This window comes from Haemorhous mexicanus, chromosome 1 (genome assembly GCF_027477595.1).
Source record: "Haemorhous mexicanus isolate bHaeMex1 chromosome 1, bHaeMex1.pri, whole genome shotgun sequence".
NCBI classification, from domain to species: domain Eukaryota; kingdom Metazoa; phylum Chordata; class Aves; order Passeriformes; family Fringillidae; genus Haemorhous; species Haemorhous mexicanus.
Genome location: NC_082341.1, coordinates 28,611,564 through 28,631,046, shown reverse-complemented (window position 1 = coordinate 28,631,046; position 19,483 = coordinate 28,611,564). Strand labels below are relative to the sequence as shown.

Sequence of the window (19,483 nt, the reverse complement as noted above, 5' to 3'; positions counted from 1 at the left end):
TTTCTAAACACTTTCTAATTTGGTCTTCCCTGATCTCCTGATATACAAAAAGCTTTAGCTAAGAGCACAGCAAGAAAAAAGAAAGATAAAAAAAAGAAAAGAAAAAAAAATAAAAGGAAAAAATAATTCTCATCAGTTTGAAACTTGAAAAATTTTTTTTTAATCACTCTATTAAATATTACATTCTCTGAAAGATTTCCATTAAACTGGTTGTGTGAATGTTAAATCTTTCTAAAATATTGATAAATATTGATTTCCCTGCTAAATCCATTGTATAGATAAACTCCTGCTGATTATTTCTGATAATTGTGTATAATTCTATAAACAAAAGAACTGCTTAATTAGATATAACTTTTAAGCTAGACATGCTATTCATTCACATTAAAAGAGAAATTTGACAAATACATATTTGAAATATATGTTCCAGCTTTCAGAAAGGCTGTGTTTCTTGACAATGGTTTTCTCATTGGATTTTGAAAAGATCCTTGGGCTTACAATGCTACAAAAATACCACTAAAGACTGAAAAGATGCTATAAATTAATTCATTTCAAAGCATTGTTTAATAAATAGAAAATGGCTTCTTAAAAGACTTGATCAGACAGGTCAGTGCTGCCTTTGGAGGTTTAATTCCTGGCAGGCAAACCTATTTAAGGTCTTGTGTGTTAGTTCCAATGACTTCTTGATGGTGGTGCTCAGGTGTAGACACAAATCCAGGTGTGTCAGTTTCACACAAATTTGGTCACCCAGGTGCCAAAGTATAAGGTTCTCCTCCTTATTCATGCCCTTAACTATCACTCTTCTGTATTCACAGCTGGGAATGGCAGAGTTGAGAGCTAGAGCAAAAACACCATATTCACTCTTGGAAAGATCTTGAGTATCATTGTTCATGAATGTTTGTCATGTCTATGATTTACAAAGTCCTAATGATAACAAAGGAGTCAATTAGGATTACAAAATCTTTATGATAATAAATGAGTAAATTAGGATCAAGGGTTGAGTATCCAGTGGAGAAGGGACTACAAAATGGACTGACTTGGGGAAATGCTCATTGCGGAGCTGGCAGCATAATTTCATGTACAAAGCAAGTCTTTCACTGAAACAAAACCTAACACAGTTATATAATATCATGCAATTCGATAATTTTTGTTCCTTAGTTGTGTGTTTTTCCTTCTTTATTCACAGAGAAAGCGAACTTGATTAAGCATCCTCCTGTTGCTATCCTGCCCCTTGGGACTGGCAATGATTTAGCAAGGTGTCTGAGATGGGGAGGAGGTAAACACAAATCAAAATGCAATTTTTTATTGAATTTAAAAAACTTACATCAACATCTACATTTGGATTTGTTTTCATAAAGAGCCATTATCCTCTTCTCTATTTTTGGAATGATCTGTTTGTAATTGTGTACATATTTAAGATAATAAAGGTTGCAATCACACTTCATACCTTGTTTGTCGCTTCTGCTAACACCAAAGTTCCAAGGTGTAATGAGAGTAGGGTATAGCTGTTTGGTTGGCTTTTTACCATCTGTATTGCAGTTATTGCTTAGATCAATACCTTGTAAAGGGAGCAGTCTTAAATGGGTTTTAACTGGGACTGTTCTGAAAGGGTTACTGAAAACGTCTAATAATGCGTTAGGAGTAGTTTAATCTTTTTTAATCTTTAAAAATATTACATGAAAAGCATGTCTTAGCCTCGGACTAGTTCCTTTGATCCATTCTCTTTCTGTTTTCCTGCAGAGGATTCCAGATAATTTTCTGTGGTACTATTTATCAGAAAATGAGAAGGCAAAGAATGCTGAAAGAATAATATTTAGAAAATCTAAACTTTGCATCCTTTCCTGGATGTATGGAGACTTAGTCTCAGCTCCTCCAAAAAACTCTATTCAGAATCTGTATTACACAATAACTTGAAGGAGACACAAGGAAGAAAATCTTAGACAAGATTCAGTCTGTGGTGAAAGCACCTCACTTTATGGGCTCATAGCCAGGTCTATTTCAGGTCTTGGTTGTTTCAGTTGAGATGTTTTGCATTTGGAACTTGGTTGTTTTATTTGGAGCTTCTCGGCCTTTGCAGATATCTTACTTCTTCTGTCTCATCAGTTTCCTTTCCAAATGTCTGCCTTGTTGCCAGATAGTCTTTAGCAAATTCTCAGTAGTTTTCATGCTATAGCACTTTGTTAACCATAATGTTCTGTCAAATAATTTGAAAACCTTTATTTTCTCTATCACAACTGTTGATTGTTTACATTCTCATAGTCTTAGGGGAAAAAAGGAAAACAAATGAGACAAAACATGGTCAATATCAGCCTTGCTTAACTTTCTGAATTGTTCATAGAGCCATAGAATAACTGAAAGAGGTCATAGGAAGTCGCTTGTCCAATCTGCTGTTTTAAGCAGGGTCAGCCATGAGAACATTTAATTGCATTAGCTGGGACCTGTCCCTACCTTCATTTTTATTTTCATTCTGTAACTTAAGTGATTCCATTTGGGCTAAAGTAGAAAAAACAATAGGGAAATATTCTGGGTTTCATCATTCATTGCCAAGTTGCTTTGTGGTAAACAATACCATAATAGAGATTTTCTGGAACTTCCACAGAAGAGGAAGACAGGGATTCCAAAAACTAAATTGCTGGTGAGTCATCTCAAGGATACAGAGAAATGGAATTGTGCATGCTCCTGTCATGTGGTGGTTAGCAGTAACTAGCAAAAGTGTACTAGGCAACCATAAACAAATGCATCAGCAATGGTTTTTGAGCAAGGAGGCTTTGTGTGGCTTGCCATGCTAAAGCTGTTAATAACACCAGCAGTACATACTGCTTGAATAGCAAATCTTGTTTTTTCTGCTTTGAAGAAGGACTGAATCCCCAGATCTTGGCTATCTATTACAAAGTTGTTTGTTTTGAATAATATTCAGACTTGACAATGTCACTTAGTAAAACACCCACAGTTTTTCTTCATGCACACGTGTGTTGGATATACTCATGGGTGCATAAACAATTTTTCTACTTAGTTTAGTGAATTACATGTGAGTGCTTATTTGCAAGTAAGAGTAAGTTCTCTCTACAAAGCAGGATGAGGCTCATGAAGTTGTTGAGATAATCAAAAATGTAACTTTTGCTGATAAAGCTATCAAATATGGATTTGAGATTTTAGATTTGTTATGCTAAACCAGATTGAAACAATCAATGAAAATGAGTAGATAGCTTTTAACTTTTCAGTGTCTGGTCAGGCAAAACAGCAATATGTCTCTTTTCCATAAATTTTGAAATCAAAGGAATTTTAATATTAAGATTAGTTTCTCATCAAGAACTCATTTTGCAAAGTACAACCTTATCTTTATGGATCATTTGGAAAGTTCAATAGATTCACAAAGTTTGAAGATCTAATTGTTTTCTTGATCACAAATTTGATGTCCACTGAAATCTGTAGAATTACTGTAAATTTACATGCTTAAAAAGCTTTGTATTTGTGCTTCTTTTAATGACAAGTGCTGAAAAATTGTCAATACTTCAAGCACAATCCTGTTTTTAAGGTCTTGTATGCATTGCTTTCATTTTTCCAGACATAGAATCATAGAATATTTTGGGTTGGAAGGGATCTTTAAAAGTTAGTTAACTAGTCCAACCCTCCCCGCAATGAGCAGGGGCATCTTCAATTAGATCAGGTTGCTCAGAGTCCTGTTCAATCATCTAGAAAAAGGAAAAAAAAGCAATGAAACTTTATTATGCTTGATTAAATAACTGGTTTTATGTTTTGCTAGGGTATGAAGGTGAGAATTTGATGAAGATCTTAAAAGACATTGAGAACAGCTCAGAGATTTTACTGGACAGGTGGAAATTCGAAGTAATACCCAATGATAAAGATGAGAAGGGAGACCCAGTGCCTTACAACATCATCAATAACTACTTTTCTATTGGCGTGGTAAGACTTATGCTTATCCTTAAGTGATTTTCTTTTTCTGTTTTGAATAAATATTTGAATCACATGCCTTCAAATGAAGAACTGTTGGCTAGAGATCATTTATAATGTTGTTTTGCTAGTGAAATGAATACATAGATGACTGACAGCAATTTGCATAAATTTACTACCTCACATTCAAACCTGAATTATTTTTCAGGACCTTCTACCTTCTCATTTATAAAGAAGATATTTGTGTTGCTCTTAATGGTTTATGAGCAGCTATAATACTAAATTTATATTGTCAGTTTGAAGGTCCTATAAAAATATAAAGGAAAAACAAATCACTTAATAAGAACTCTTAAATAATGTTTTCCATTAGTATTTACATAGTCAAAACTGTTTAAAGGAACTGTTGCGTTCTTTATTTCTTCAGGGCAGTTTGAAATAATAAAACAATCATACAAAAAAGAAAACCCTGCGTGTATCTTCTTGGTTCTGCCTTGTAGGGAAGTGAAGTTCACTTCAAATTCACATTTCGAATGAATTAGAAGGAGAAGGGTTTTAAGCAGTTCTTCATGTCTGAGGAGCTGCAAATCTGGTTTGTGCTTCTCTGTGGTTTTCTTTGTAATATCTATGCTTCTTAATATTAGCAGAATTTCTTTATTCATATTTGATTTGTGATTTGTTGATTTCTGATACTATTCTGAAGAGTCGTTGCTTAATACCTCATTTAGGTTGTTCCTAGGTGATTCTTCCTGCCTACATGCAGAAACCTACACTTGATTGAATTACACTCTCTTTTAATTTTTACTGTTTTTCCAAGGCACTGTGAAAACTAGTGGTGACCTACAACATATGGCAGATTGCCTCATAGATTCTTGCCAAATAATAAGCACAGTCTCTAATCCAACGTGAATGGAACGTGCTGTATGAACTTTGTAATGCTATGGCAGAAATTGTGCTTAATAAGAAACAATCTAAATGTATGTTTAGAAAGGATGGGAAAGTAAAACTGAATAAAATTGTGCTTGACATGGAACTCTTGATGTTTTAGGACCATAACTCAGGCTGGAAGGCATTGCAGGAAGACATTAGTTCTAAGCAGGGTCAGCTGTGAGAGCAGATCACATTGCTCAGGGCATTATCCATTTAGATTTTAAAAGCCCCCAAGGATGGCACAACCTTTTTGGGCAAACCGTTGTGGTGCTTGACTGTCCTTATGATGAAAATGGGTTTTTTTTTTTTTTTTAGTTTTTGGGGTTTTTTTCCTACATCCTGTCTGAATCTCTCATTTCAACATAAATTATCTGTCTCCCATCCTCCTGTCATATGTACCACTGTGAAGAGTCTGGCTTTGTTCTCTTGATGCCTCCTCATAAGTAGTTGCAGTCTGCTATTAGACCTCTCTGGAGCTGCCCTCTTACCTGTTAATCACCTTATCTAGTCAGTCTGTTTTTTTTAAATCTCTCCAGCAATCCAGACCATAATATCCCAAGCTAAATATGAGAATGCTGGGGTAGCCAGTGTTCAAAACTTTGCTGAAGTTGAGCATGACATCCCTTGCTATCTCCTCACCTACAGATCTAGTTGTTTTATCATAGGTGCCAATCAGAAAGCAATTTACCCCTTGGAAGGAAAATGATACACTAAGTTGAAAGGAATGCTGGAGACGGTAGCATGTGTATGTGAAAGTTTTGATTAGTGTGTTCAAGCCAAACAAGCCTTTTTTTCCTATGGCAATCTCAAAGCTCTGATATGTACATAAGAACTGTTCTATGCCTAAGTACAGAGAAAAAGGTAAGAAACAGAGATGTATGTGTAACCAACTGTGAATGAATGTGGGTAATGTTCAACCTGATGGAAGCAAAAAGCACGGAAGGACCATAAAAAGCGGACGCCAAGCCATGTGTCAGTTTCAAAGCGGGAGCTAGAAAACATCTAAGAGCAATGTAGAATAAGATAAAGATTTTTCAATTGCTCACATCCATCATTCTGTCAGGATGGCAAGATACCAGAAGAGAAGTTCCATCTGCTTCCTAATAATGCTGGAGTCACTGATACGAGCTAAATATCCAAGAAAAACGTGCAAAGTAGTCAAATCGTATTTGCCTTAAAAAACAAAGATACCACCAACCCAAGGAAAACCAAACAAAAAAAAAAAAAAAATTCTTCAAGAATATAGTAGGGTCATCTGAAAATGAAAGCTTGCCTTGGAAAGTAACAGATTTGGGGAGCTGGACAAACATTGCTGGTAGTATTAGAGGACAAATGAGGAGGCATGACAGAGATGGGAAACATCAGGCCAACTGTCCCACAGTGGAAAGTTCAATTACTGATGTACTTTAGAGAAAATAAAAGTTATTTTCCACATAATCTACCCAACTATCTTTAATAGTCATACATTAATGCACTAGGTTGATGTTATCCCAGTGATTACCAAAGATGGAGTTCAGTAATGTCAGTATTGTTTTGTTATCACAGACTGTATTCTTGGGCTTGCAATGCATTTCTGCAGTTGCTGCAGTCCTGGAATTTCAGTCTTGTCACTTCATTTAGCCAGCTTGCTGTTGCTATAGTCAGAGGAAGTGTGTGTGTGTAGACAGAGTATTTCATTGGACATGTTATTTGTCACTGTGAACTTTTTCCTATGGATAAAACAGTTTAACTTGCGCTGCTTTCTTCAAGCATGCAGCTGCATACCATTAATGGTGGCTCAACATATATATGTGGACAGGGGCTTCAGATAAGCCTGTGTTTGTAACATACCTGGTTTCTTTATTCTAGCTATTTTTTTTGTATCTGTATCTCAAGCCTGTAAAAAAACCAAAAACAAAAAATCAAAAAGCTGACACTTCCTTAATCTAATGCTGTCTTAAAACAGGGAAGTATTTTAACAAAATCAGTAATAATTCTTGAGTTCAATACTTGAAATTACCCCCCTCAAAACAACACATTAGCAAACAAAATAATCCTCAGACTGAATCACCATATACTCATGACTCTATGCATTACTCAAAGAGCAAGAGGAAAAAAGTGGATAATGATACTCTAAAAAATAAACCCTATATTTGCAAACAATTTTTCTGAAGGCTGCTCTCAGATCGTGCCTAGATTGAGCCATTTTCTTCAGTGATGTAAAGCATAAATGCACATTGTCAATTATGAAATGGATGGGTCTATATTCTATTCACAATAAAGATACTCAATTCAGGTACACACAAAGCAAGATAAGCATGAAAGATGGTGAAGTAATCATGAGCTGATTGAGACCTGAGCAGCAGCCATGGAAGATGAGTGACCAACAGACAATGAGACAAACTCTCAGATAAAACCAAAACAGGAAAACAACTTGAGAACATTGTTACCTTGAGAAGGACTTCATGTGTGCTGTTAGGAAACTCCATAATGGATAGCATGGCCAGGAACTTTACATAGTGCTAAGGTGTGAAGAAAGAGTTCTTTTAAACTTAGGGATAAGTAGCGTAGTTGTCAAGCAATATTGTATTGTTGATGCTAGTCACTGAAAATGGAGTGACTGTCAAGGCTGTTTATATTTTATTGGGAAGTTTGTAAAGAATGTCAAATATGTAGGGAATCTATATTGCTTATTTTTAGTGCTTCTCAAATGATTGTCTCAAAGTGATACAAAATAGGTGTTTTGATAATGGAAGAAATGCTTCATTAAATGTTCCACTTTGATTAAACATTAGAAACCTTGGCTTCCACTAAATGCTTTGTTGAAAGGAGCACATGGAAGGGGGAAGAAAACATCTTACATACTTAGGGGTAGGAATGTATGAGAGAGCACAATATCTCTCCTTTCTATGTTTTCTCTTCCAGGTGGGTATTCAAGAGAAATGAAATTATGCAAAATCTATAATTAACTTCTTTTAAAAAACATCTCAGTACAATTTGATATCTCACAATTAATAATTCTTGTTCTTAAAGATAGATGAGTTTTTCCAAGGCTCCTCCTTGATTCGAACAAATAGCTGTAGGCCAAAACAAAGGCATAGTCATAGTCACCTGAGAACCAGCATTGCTGGACCCTGATTTTTTACATTTTTATAAAAACTACTTGGAAATATTAAATAAAAAACAATTATTGGATTCAGATAATGGCTTATCACAAAAAAGGTAACCATTTTTAAACCAAGCAACTCATCTATTTGCCATTGACTTTCCTGTTAGTTACTAATAGCTCTTTTTATTGTTTTCCATTTTGTGGGTAATAATGCTGAAAGAAATTATGAATAAATGTTAGGATGCAAGTCCTAAAGTAGGTTTTCCAAAAGCAACCATAATTTTGAATTTACTGTTCTGCCACTGAATTAGCTTAGAGTTTAGACTTTATGGAGCCAAAATTAGGTCAACGTGAATCAGTACTGAAGATCTTTAACCGTAAACATTTTCTTTCTGTTTCTTTCTTTTTTTTACCTTTTAAATAAATCATAAATTTATCTGATGTTAATAGAAGATAAAATGTTATAAATGCTGTTTAACTATCACTTGAATTTTTGTAACTGCATGGGGTATTGCAGAGCATATGTTGCTAAGCCTGTTGCAGTTCTGTAGGTAGACTGTTGGAGATCGTAAACAGTACTTGCAAACATTTGCATTGTCTTTTAGTACAAGTTTGTATATAAAGAAATCTTACTGAGCTAGATTTTAAGGAAAATTATACTAGATAAAGTGTGGCACAGGGCAGGCTTTCCTATGTTGAAACAGTGAATACCATTCTAAAATGAAAGCAGTTCTCAGTGGTGTTTGGGTAGTATTTAAGGTGTAAGAATAAACCAAATGATATGGTACTTATTGGTATTTACAGAAGACAATTCTAAAGATTATATTAGCATCATATATCCTTGAAGTGTTCTGTATGAATGACTTATTAGGTAACTCTCTGATATTCATCTCTATTTTCTTCCTCTTGGGCCAGATTCCATTAAAATTCTGAACTTTTGTTTTTGACCAAGTTATAGGTACATTACGTATGTAAAGAACATACATATTCTCTTTGTTCACACTGAAGTGATTGCCTAGTGTTCTGGCTAGAAGAACTGCAAAGGTTCTCGCCTTTTGGGAAACGGGCAGTTCCTTAGAGGCTTACATTCTTTGTAGATCCAGAATTGCTTCTCCCTTATCTACACGGATCATCTGAATAGAGTAAGCCTACTTGGGATCTTTGCTATTGGTGCTCTTTTATCTACATCTACATCTCTCTTTAAAGAGTTCTTGTCAGCAGAATCAAGTTCCTTAGGAGGCTTAAAGCTACAGCTGATCTTATTCAGATTATTTCATTTGCATGAGGTATTTAGGTTATGGAAAACTTCTTATCTGTCTACTTACTGACACAGGATTTAAATAAGAATCTTTCAGCTTCCCTTCAGCTGAAATTTTGAATACATGTGCAAACACATACACAAGAACATATTGGAGAGAAAAAAATGCTCTAGGACACCAATTAAGACAGTAACCTGGAAGAGAACTGGGATATCCAGATTCCTGTTCCATCTGTTGTTTTTGTCCATTTGATTAACTTGTACATGGAAATTCAGAAACTTACATTACTCTTTTCTAAAAGCAATAGGTAAAAATTTTTAATGCTAAAACAGAACTTACTGAGGAAGTAGAACACCTCAGTCTTTCATTCAGTCTTTACAACACGTGGTAATTGATTTCATTGCAATATGGTGATATTCTCACTTGGATGATCTACAGCAAAAATATTTTTTGCAAGTGTTTTAAGTTAAGGTGATAAAGATAGTTGAATGTTCCTGGAAATGTTCTGTTGGTTCTTTGAGAAACAAGGCGGTATTATATGCTGGATTAATAAAAGAATAGTAGTTATCACATAGAGAAAAAATTTAATTAATACTAGTAACTAATACTACAATAAGGATGTGCTCTCTGAAGAATTATTATCATAAAGTAGTAAAGGTCTATGACAAAGACAAGTGTACTTTTATGACACCTAGTATGTTACTATCCAAATGCACTATCAAATAGATATTTGGGGGCTCATGATTTAATATTCTTCAACCTTAACCAGTCACTAAGAGCCTCTAATTCTGCCAGTAGGGAAAAATATGACTTCTTAAGTCTCATAATCATAAATTTGAGCTTGGTATGAGTCGGCTTCCCAATCACTATAGTCTAAGTCATCAACCTACACTTCCATTATATCTTTTTTTTTTTTTTTTTTTTTTTTTGCAAGACTGGGGGGAAAAAAATTAAGAAATATCTTACACAGAAGCCATATTTTTTGTTTTCTCGAGAAAGGACATTCATTACCATCAACAGAAACTTTGACTACCAGAATTTTTAGTCTCAAATACCAGAGTCTTAGGTACCTCTAACTGACTATGGGATCACATAATCAATTTTTTTTATGTTGTTTTATTATCTGTGTTATTTTAGAGTATATTTATTACTACAAAAAAAAAAGGTGTTTATTATTCTATATAATATTTATTGCTGTGAATGAATTCAAGTTTTATGCTGGCCCCATATTTTTAAATTTTAAAGTCTCATAGCATTTTGGTATTCATGGTGGTAAATAGGAAACTTTTTTCTGCATGGGAAAATATCCTAAGGACATTTGCTGATTCAGTGCAGAATTAAAGTGAATGCACATCTTAACACTGATACAATGTGACATTTAAGTATGTGTTTAAACTTTCCTGATCTAATGAAGCAGTTAAATACTTGGGCAATTTTTTAAGCATTTTTTGCATTTTCACTAATATGACTGGACAAATGCATATGTTGAATTCTGGGCATTTGGTGTAAACTGATTAATTATTCAAGTGGGATTTTTAGGTATACATAACTGAAAATGATGTTTAGTGGTTTGCTGAACTAATATGAACATAAACACATGCCCAAGTGATTTTGTGAATCCTAATCATCACTTTGAATGTGCTAATGGAATGCTGTGATATATTGCATTATTTCTGTGCCAAGGAGGAAAAGAACACTTTGTAGTAAACAGTATTGCTGCTTTGTAATCCAAAACACTTTTTTTCCCCACAAAAAGGGTTAAGAAAATGAACAATTCATCCATGTGTGAATTCAGATGTAATATTACAAGATCCATATTGTTACTGGGCTTCTCATAGTCTCAGTCATGTAGCCAAATCTGTAAAAATGCTTGCTCTGTCTGTGGGGAGAACTCTGCTCTTATTCAGGAGGAGCATGTTCAGAACACTTTAATCCCAGGTTTGAAATACTGTTATATTGCAATCATTGATAGTTCAGTCTATTATCTTGTTTAATTTCCTCACATTGCTAATTTTTGCAAATTATTTATTTTTACAGGTTTTGCTACTTGCAGGTTTGAATCTTCTTTACTCTTTTTACCTTTATTGCTGAAATATTGAAATTCTTCTGCAGAAATTTTTGGATATAATATATGGCAAATATGATGATGCAGTGTTTTTTTGTTGCAGGCGGTTGTTTTTTTCATATGGCAGAAAGCCTATACTGCATGCCATGGAAAGTTGGATCTGTAGAATAATTCAAAAATAAGAAGCTATAGGAGACTCTTTGCAGGTTTCCTCTCACTAATGTGCTGCAGTATTTCCCTGGACATGGAGAATGCGAATTCCATTACTAAGATACGCTTAGACTTAAGTTTATCTTAGTCTTAAATCTTACTGCAACACTGCTGGTGGTGTTCCCTGTTAGGTAGTTTCTTTCTGCCAGGGTGGATTTAGTTTACCTTCTAAATCCCTGCCATCATATTATGCTGCCATTCATAATGTACATTGTGGCACCCTAGCATGAGAATTGTACTGCACTGCATGGGATATGGGAGGTACTTTTGTGCAGAGAACTGAAGTTTTGTAGCTTACTGTACTGTGTTATGAGTCTTAGTACTACAAAAGAAGAATGATTTCCTGAGGTACCATTTCTTTTATTTCTTATAAATGTAAAGAAATTCAAAGAATTTAAATTTTTCTTCCTATTTGGTTAGTCATTTATTTATTTTTATTTTAAGGCTAAAGTGTAATTTAATGCCAGCATATGCTGTAACTTTCTGAAAATATTTACATATATCAAATAAGTTTATTTAGACTTGTGTGTGTGATTTCCCTAATATTGCAATAAGAATACCTAGGCTTGTGCTGAATTCGCTTGAATTTTTTTTAGGTTCAGTGAAAATACAGTTCTGTGGGCTATATTTAAAGTAGCAAGTAATTTTGCTCAGCAGGAGTGTAGCAATTGATGCTGAGTCCCTTCTGTCTGCAAAACGTGTAGTTTGGGAGTCTTAAATCAAACTGGATATAGTCTGTTCCCCTGCTATGAACTGTCCTAAACATGCTTGTCCTAAAGTGACCTAAATGGCTGGTCATTGGATTAGCTTGTGTGTCCTCATAATATGGAAGGAGCACACTGGCCACACTAAATATGTTATCTTTTAAAGATATCTGGCTGACATGCACCAGTCTTTGCTTCAGAGAGTAGGAATGTTTTGCTAATAAATGTGATTGCTTCTCTACAGTTTCCCAGTGAACCTGGAAAAGTCAAATAGGTGTACAGTGTGTCTGACTTTGACTTAGCATCCTCCCCTTCTAGTTTCCCATGTAGATTTTTTTTCTTCTGTCATTTTAGGTATTTGAGATTCATTTAACTTTTCGTGATGTGGTGAGAACTAGGCTGAAAACTTTGAACTAAGAAAGGCTCCCTTGTTTTAGATTTATGTGTATCTCATGCACGTGCTAGTACTTACTACCCATTCCTGTCATAAAATTATTCTTCTGGCATGGAATCAAAGGCCAGAAAGTTACTCATTTCCTTAGTCAGTAAAAATGTTGAGAAGAATCATAGGGAGAATGTTTGGCAGTTGCCTATATCCTTCTCTTTAATTTATGAGGGATTTGTAAAATAGAACAATTTTTAGAATTGAGAAGATGTTAAATTTTATCTACGTCAAATTTGTGAAAGCTAGTTATTAAATAAAACGCAATGAGGCATAACCTTACTAAGGACATATTACAAGAGATGTTTTTTGGGAAGAAATGCAGTAAAATGAAACCTGCAGTCCTCTGGTGTTTTGTCATTGCATACCCTAGCTACAGGAGCTGTTGAGTCTTGTTCAGGGATTTTGCTGGGGTTTTTTTGTTGCTTTTGTTGTTTTGGGGGTGTGGTACATTTGCTTTCATAAAGGAAGGGTCTACAGAGCAGCCTTGTCAACAGCTATGGTTACAAGTGACAGTTATAAATGAGAGTGTATACCTAAAGACATAATTAATCTGCTGTGAGCTTGGAACAGCTCCTTAGCTAAATGCAACTAAAACAGCTACACTGTGTGTAATTAACTTATAACTGTATTACTGCTACTGCAATATTATTCATTATATATGTAAGTTATTATTTTCTCCATATGAAATTTGTAATATACTAAGTAATGATTAAGAGTTCATTATAGTATTTTGTTCATATTATCACAATATAAGTGTGATGTATGTTCATCTTATTAATGCTGTTATTCCTACTTGTTCTTAAAAGAAATGTCAAGGAAAATGTCAGGAGAATACGATGTGGGATTTTTTTCACATGCACTAAGAAGCATCTATATTCAAATGACATTGAAATTTTAGTCCTTGTCTAGATTTTAATTCTGCTTGTTAGTGATGACAGAAGTGTATCAAGGAAAGGTAGAAGCCAACAAGAATTTATGTTGAAATCAGGAGTAAGGTGAATAAGCTTTAAAGTTGGTCATAAGACTAATTCAGAGCTTAAAGTAGGAAGAACTGAGGAAATTGCTTGAATTAAAAGATTTTTAAGACATATGATGGTTGCTGTGGAACTAAGTTGAATCTGGGGAAGTTTTATGAGATATGCAAGCTGTACAGAACATTAGGTGGGCTGTGTGTACCCTGATACCTTCACCTGCCTAAGATGCAAGACATGTGTCTCTGTGTACACATGTAGAACTATGTGAAAAATAGCTCAGATTCAAATTGTAATCATTCTGTTTTCATGTGAGAGTTAATCCTGATAGATGTAAACAAGTTTATGTAAATTAGTTGCTTTACCAACTTCTCCCTGACAACATCATTTACCTTTCTGCCATGCCATTAAAGATCCTGTCTCAGAACTTTACTTTCACAGGTCTGTCAGATCCCTACAGAGTGTTTTCAGACTGTGTGTGTGTAGTAGAGAGGGACCAAAGAAAACATCATTATGCTGACTCAAGTGCCCATTGAGGACATGAAGTACTGTTATTTCTGAGAACACAGTATAAAACCCAGTCACAGGGTTACCCTATTACAGGTAACCAAGAGGGAGATCCAATTTATAAGCATTTTAGATCAAGTTAAATTTATAGGTATTTAATTATATACATTTAGGAAATAAATTCTTAATTAATTGCTTAGAATTACTTACTGATTAGGAAAATCAGGAGTGTGATTGGCCATTGGAAATTTTTTCCCTCTGTCTAATAATTCTGATTGTCTTAATTTAAAAGAACAGTCCACCTGTTGATTCAATGCAAAATTGCTGTTAGGACTAGGAAATCCATCAGAGATACTGATCCTTTGGGTGTATAGTGAATAGGATATGTTGCTATTTGGTGTGTTTTATGTAGTCATAACTGCTGTGTTCTTGGTGCTATGAGGTAAAAAGATCAGTCAAAAAAGAGTAAGAAAGACATTTTGGACACAGAGAAATAAAAAGAACAAATAATCAACTACAGAAATCTTTGATTTACTGTGGGCATCTCTAGATTTAAAGGAGGAATTTATTGTGTGAATTGGATGTTGAATAGGCACAGTTACTTTGTCATCCACCATACAATCATATGTATGGTATATAACTGCAGTCAGTCTTGAGGCCAGGTAGAGATTCTTTTTTAAGATATTCAACAAATACTGTTTAGGAAGCAGTTTATGGTTTGGGGAGACTTGCATATATAGATATGTATATGAGAAGAGCTCATGCCCCAAAATATGTTAAAATAGCAATAGTGTATCATAAATTTAAATTATATGCACTATTGAATTTATGGTATAGGTTATCCAGGGAGAAAATGTATGAAAATCTCAGAGACCCAGAGTTCTTTGTCATTTAGCATTATTTACATATCTAGAGAGTTGGTAGCTTAATTGATATTCCTGTGGTACAAAAATATTCTTTATATCTCCAGATCTGCATGTTTTCTACATTTTGATGGCAAAGTCCCAAAAGAAACATGATTTAACTAAACTGAAAGTGGGTGGATTTAGCCAAGAAACACTTAGTCTTGTGTTACCATCTGAACCAGGTGGAACGAGAAGCAAATTGCTCAACATAAGTTATTCCATGTCCTTACTGGAACAATTTGTACAAAAGAGCCTCTACAGACACAGCACACAAGGAACTCTGTATTCAGTCTTTGTGATTTTACAGTTTCTTCACTCAAACTGGCACTCTCAGGGTCTTACATAGCATGTTCTTTATTTCTGTGATGATTCCATGACTAATTAAGCTTATAAAATGCCAAAGAATGGGTCAAAATTGTTGCTCTTGCTGTCATTTTACGTTATTGGCGATGTCACCAAGGCTGAATGGACTGATGTGGCACTGAGGAGTAAGAGCTTTCCAGAGCATCCTGCCAAGCAGTCTCACTACAGGCGATGATTCCCACCCAGGTCCCTGGAGGCACGTGGACACCACAGTGTGCTGTGGTGCACTCACTTGCAGCTGCACCTTACTTTATCACCACCATGCCCCATGCACACTCTCAATAATGTGTTGAGTAGACAGAGCACCTTTCCAGGGCAGCTTGTGGTACCATCCTGGTAATGAGGTTTCTGTCTGGAGGGCCGTACTTGGCATTACATTTAGTACTGCTGCAGTGGAAAAACTGTTCATGCAGCCATTGCAGTCCCTACGCCGACAAAGGAAGGGCTCCTCAGCTACTGAATTGTGGTGGGTGTTCACATATGCTCTCCTCACTTTTCTGCCCTGGCTTTTTGTGTTTCCCTTTTCACTGTGCTCTGTAACTCATGATGTTATATTTTACACCTCATGTTGCACCATGGTAGGTTTAGATCAGATATTAGGAAAAATTTCTTCACTGTGTAAAGTGAGCTATAGTCAGGCATTAGAACAGGCTGCCCAGGGAAGTGGTGGAATCACCGTGCCTGGAAGTGGTAAAAAATATGTGGCTGTGACACAGTTTTAGGGATGTGATGTAGGATTGAATATGGCAGTGGATTGGACTTGATGATCTTAGAGGTCTTTTCCATCTTAGATGATTCTATGGTATGAAAGAAGCATCAAAATTGGCACCAGTCACTTTAGAGCCGCTCATGGTATTAGCCATTCACAGTTTTTGTCTAGAACTGTTATCTTAAAAATTCTTTGCCATGTTTATCCCATATTTAAAAAAAAAATTAATCTATATTGCATGGTATTGCATTGCTTCTTTCCTAGAAGTATTCTTGCATTCAAATAGATTCGGTAATGCAGAATGTTAAAGAAAATAAATAGGACAAGTCTTGGTATTATCTGGAGAAGCAGATTTAAATAGAGATTTTCTGGACTTTTATGCAACTAGTATTTAGGAATAGCAGGATGCACAGATTATATGGATCTAGCCCTGCTGATCTTGGCCAAATGGAGGGAAAAAAACCCAAACTATGTAAAGCACATAGCCTGGGAATCCAGTTCTGAGGCATATAGGGCTTGTCCAAATTACTGCAGCATTTTGATTCCCATAGAGAGTGGCAGGGAAAAGATCTGCTACCTTGCATTTGTAAAATCCCATTGTTGGTGAGTAAAAGAATTTCTCTTGCCATTCTTCTCCCTTGAGGAAACTCCATGTCAAAGGGGGTGATGTCAGCTGTTCACTGATGTGTCTCCTTGTTTGAAAATATTGTCTGTAACCCAACACACAAAACTGATCTATCACCTACCTGAAATATCCAACCACATTCCCTTCTGCTAGGGTTACAAGGAAGGAAGTGTGCTTACTTTTGAAACAGTAGTGGCTGAAGAATCTTCAAGGAGGTGAATGTACCCTGTCATAAGCATTGATGCTGGGGTAGAAGTTGGATATTTGTGAAAATGCCTTTTCACTCTGGATTTCTACTTGCCTCTCTTGTTTTCAATGATAGTTTCAGTATGGTGGTGATATTTATTTTGTTCTGCACTGATTAAGTTGTGAAACTGAGATGAATAAAGGCTACGCCAGAGTCTAGAAAAAATGCTGTATTAAGCCAAAAAGAATCACTGTGACAGGAGGGTTCTGTGATAGTTCTTCAGGAAGATAAATATTGGTTCAAATACTGACTGTTTTCTGCTTTCTTAGCAAAATAACTCTGGAAAAAAATTAAAAAAAATTTAAATGGGAGTCTAATAAAAAAAAAGTAATTTTCTATGATCATTTTTGAACTTATTAATAAGCACAGCCTTAGTTAAATGACATTTCCCTTCTTAGGAGTGTTATTGACATTTTGATATGAGACAGAGAGACCTTTAATGAGATCTCAATCAAAGGTAATATTTATATAATGATACATGAATTCATAAATGCTAGTCAAATAAAAATGCTGTAGCCCATTTTGGCCTTCACCTTATGAAAATCTGTACAGGTCATAAGATGAAAAAGCTCAGTGAATGACGACTAATACTCTCACCTGATTGTCTAATTATTTCTGACTAATTGTGTGAGTTAATGTGTGAAGCTTAATCTTGCAATATAACTTAATTCATCACCCAGAGAAAATACATGGGAAAAGACTGAAATTTTCTCCCTTGCTCAACATATGATCTCGTTAACATTTGAGTTTATGGTGATTTTATTCTCATGTAAAAAAGGTAACATTTATGTAAACTGTGTGTTAGCTGCCAAAGAAATGTGCCAACAAGTAGACAGATCCTTAAAATTCCTGTTTCATACCTTTGTTTTTTCGATTGTTTTACTAGCCAAAATCCTAGTCTATTACATTTTGTTGTAGCTTCAGAGGGCAAAAAGCCTATGAATCAAGTTTCCCAAGGTCCATCCAAACTGACCTTTAACACTTCCAGGGATAGGGTGTTCATGGGGCATCCCATAACTTTCTTTGTGTGTTTTAAATTTACACTATTAAGCACAGATAAAATAGTAGTACTATTCTTGTACTTTTGTTCATCTTCAAGTAATCTGTTCTGTGGATTATCCATTACATGGGTAAAGATAGAGATCTTGCTGCCTGAGTGTGAGCCCAGAATCAGAGCAACCTTCTTCATGTAATACTGTTCTGTGTGCACATACCAGATCAGGTCACAGGTAGCTTGGGATGCTCACTTACAGCAGATTATCTGTTTGATAATCTAGACTGTCTCAAGACGAAAATTTTTATTTTCAGGAATTCTGAAAAGCTCTGGGTCACTTCTGTCTAGTCAGATTTATCTATCTAATTTTAATATTTAATTCTGAAAATTTCTAATTTCATTATACTGCTGCCAAATTATTTTCATGTTGTTGTGCATTATTGGTTGTTTTTTTTTCCTTAGGGTTTGTGTTTGTTTTTTTGTTTGTGGGATTTTCTTGGTTGGGGTTTTTTGTGGTTTGTATTTTTAGTTTGGTGGTTTTGTTTTTTTTGTTGATTTGTTTTGGGTTTTGTTTTTTTTTTTTCTTTTCCAGAATTTCAGGGGAAAATTCATGCCAGAAAATTACGTGAACAGCAAATAATCACAAGGATCGATATTTCTGAATTTTCAGATCAGATATAAAATGAAGCTTACAATGTAAAGCAGCACTTAATCTTTGTGTGCACAATATTAGATAGCATATTTGCCTGTATGGCACCAGCATGTGTTTGTGCAAACAAAACGTTGGAAGGTCGTGGGGTTAATGAAATTGGGTCCTTGTATCTTTTTGTTGCCACATTATACCTACATTTCATAACAAATTGTCAAAATTTTAAGTAACTACCTTACCTCATTTCATTTTGTAACCCCAGAAGTAAGTACACTTGTTATCACTTGATTTACAACTACATTCATGTTACTAGTTATCCCTTAAAAATGGCTCTCATGAATAATGAAAATAAATCCCCTTTCTACTCCCATAGCAAGAGGTTTTAAGTGCTACCACCTGGCATCTTAGCAAAAGATCATAATAACCATGTTTTCTTACAATAGTTCATTGAGAGGGTACATGGCAAGAATTAACAAATTTCCACTCTTAGAGCCAAATAAGAAGCTGAGTCTCTTCTCAGGCAAAAATCAATAGCAGCTTTGCCAGACCAAGAAATAGGTGGCTGTTTTTAGAACTATGGCTTATAAAATCTTTATTTTGTCTTAACTGTTTCTGTTCTTGTTTGTTCACTAGTAAGTTTAAAGTCAAACTGCTCTTCTTTCCCCAATGTGTGTTTGGCCTTCTATTCTACTTCCTCCGTCTCTCTGTTTATTCATATTTTCATTTGTATTCACCCCATTGCTCTTTTTTCCCCTCTTTAAGGTTGATTCATTTATCCTGTAATGCCCATTTATTACAACCTCATCTTCACCACTCTCTTTTTAACTCTGTTACTTATCTGTGTGATAGGAATTGTTTCTGCTTAACAAAATCAGTTTCTAATTCCATTTAGCTAAGTAGGTTCAA

General features: G+C 35.0%; 1 protein-coding gene across 3 annotated transcripts in view; it reads left to right on the top strand.

The window, feature by feature from the left end:
• Window positions 1-19,483, top strand: part of DGKB (diacylglycerol kinase beta) — a 330,173-nt gene that overhangs the window by 136,317 nt on the left and 174,373 nt on the right. For all 3 annotated transcript variants that reach the window (XM_059844065.1, XM_059844057.1, XM_059844048.1), the window contains 2 exons: window positions 1,184-1,273; window positions 3,761-3,921. In XM_059844065.1, the coding sequence (XP_059700048.1) occupies window positions 1,184-1,273; window positions 3,761-3,921 (251 nt within the window). The remainder of the gene's footprint in view (window positions 1-1,183; window positions 1,274-3,760; window positions 3,922-19,483) is intronic.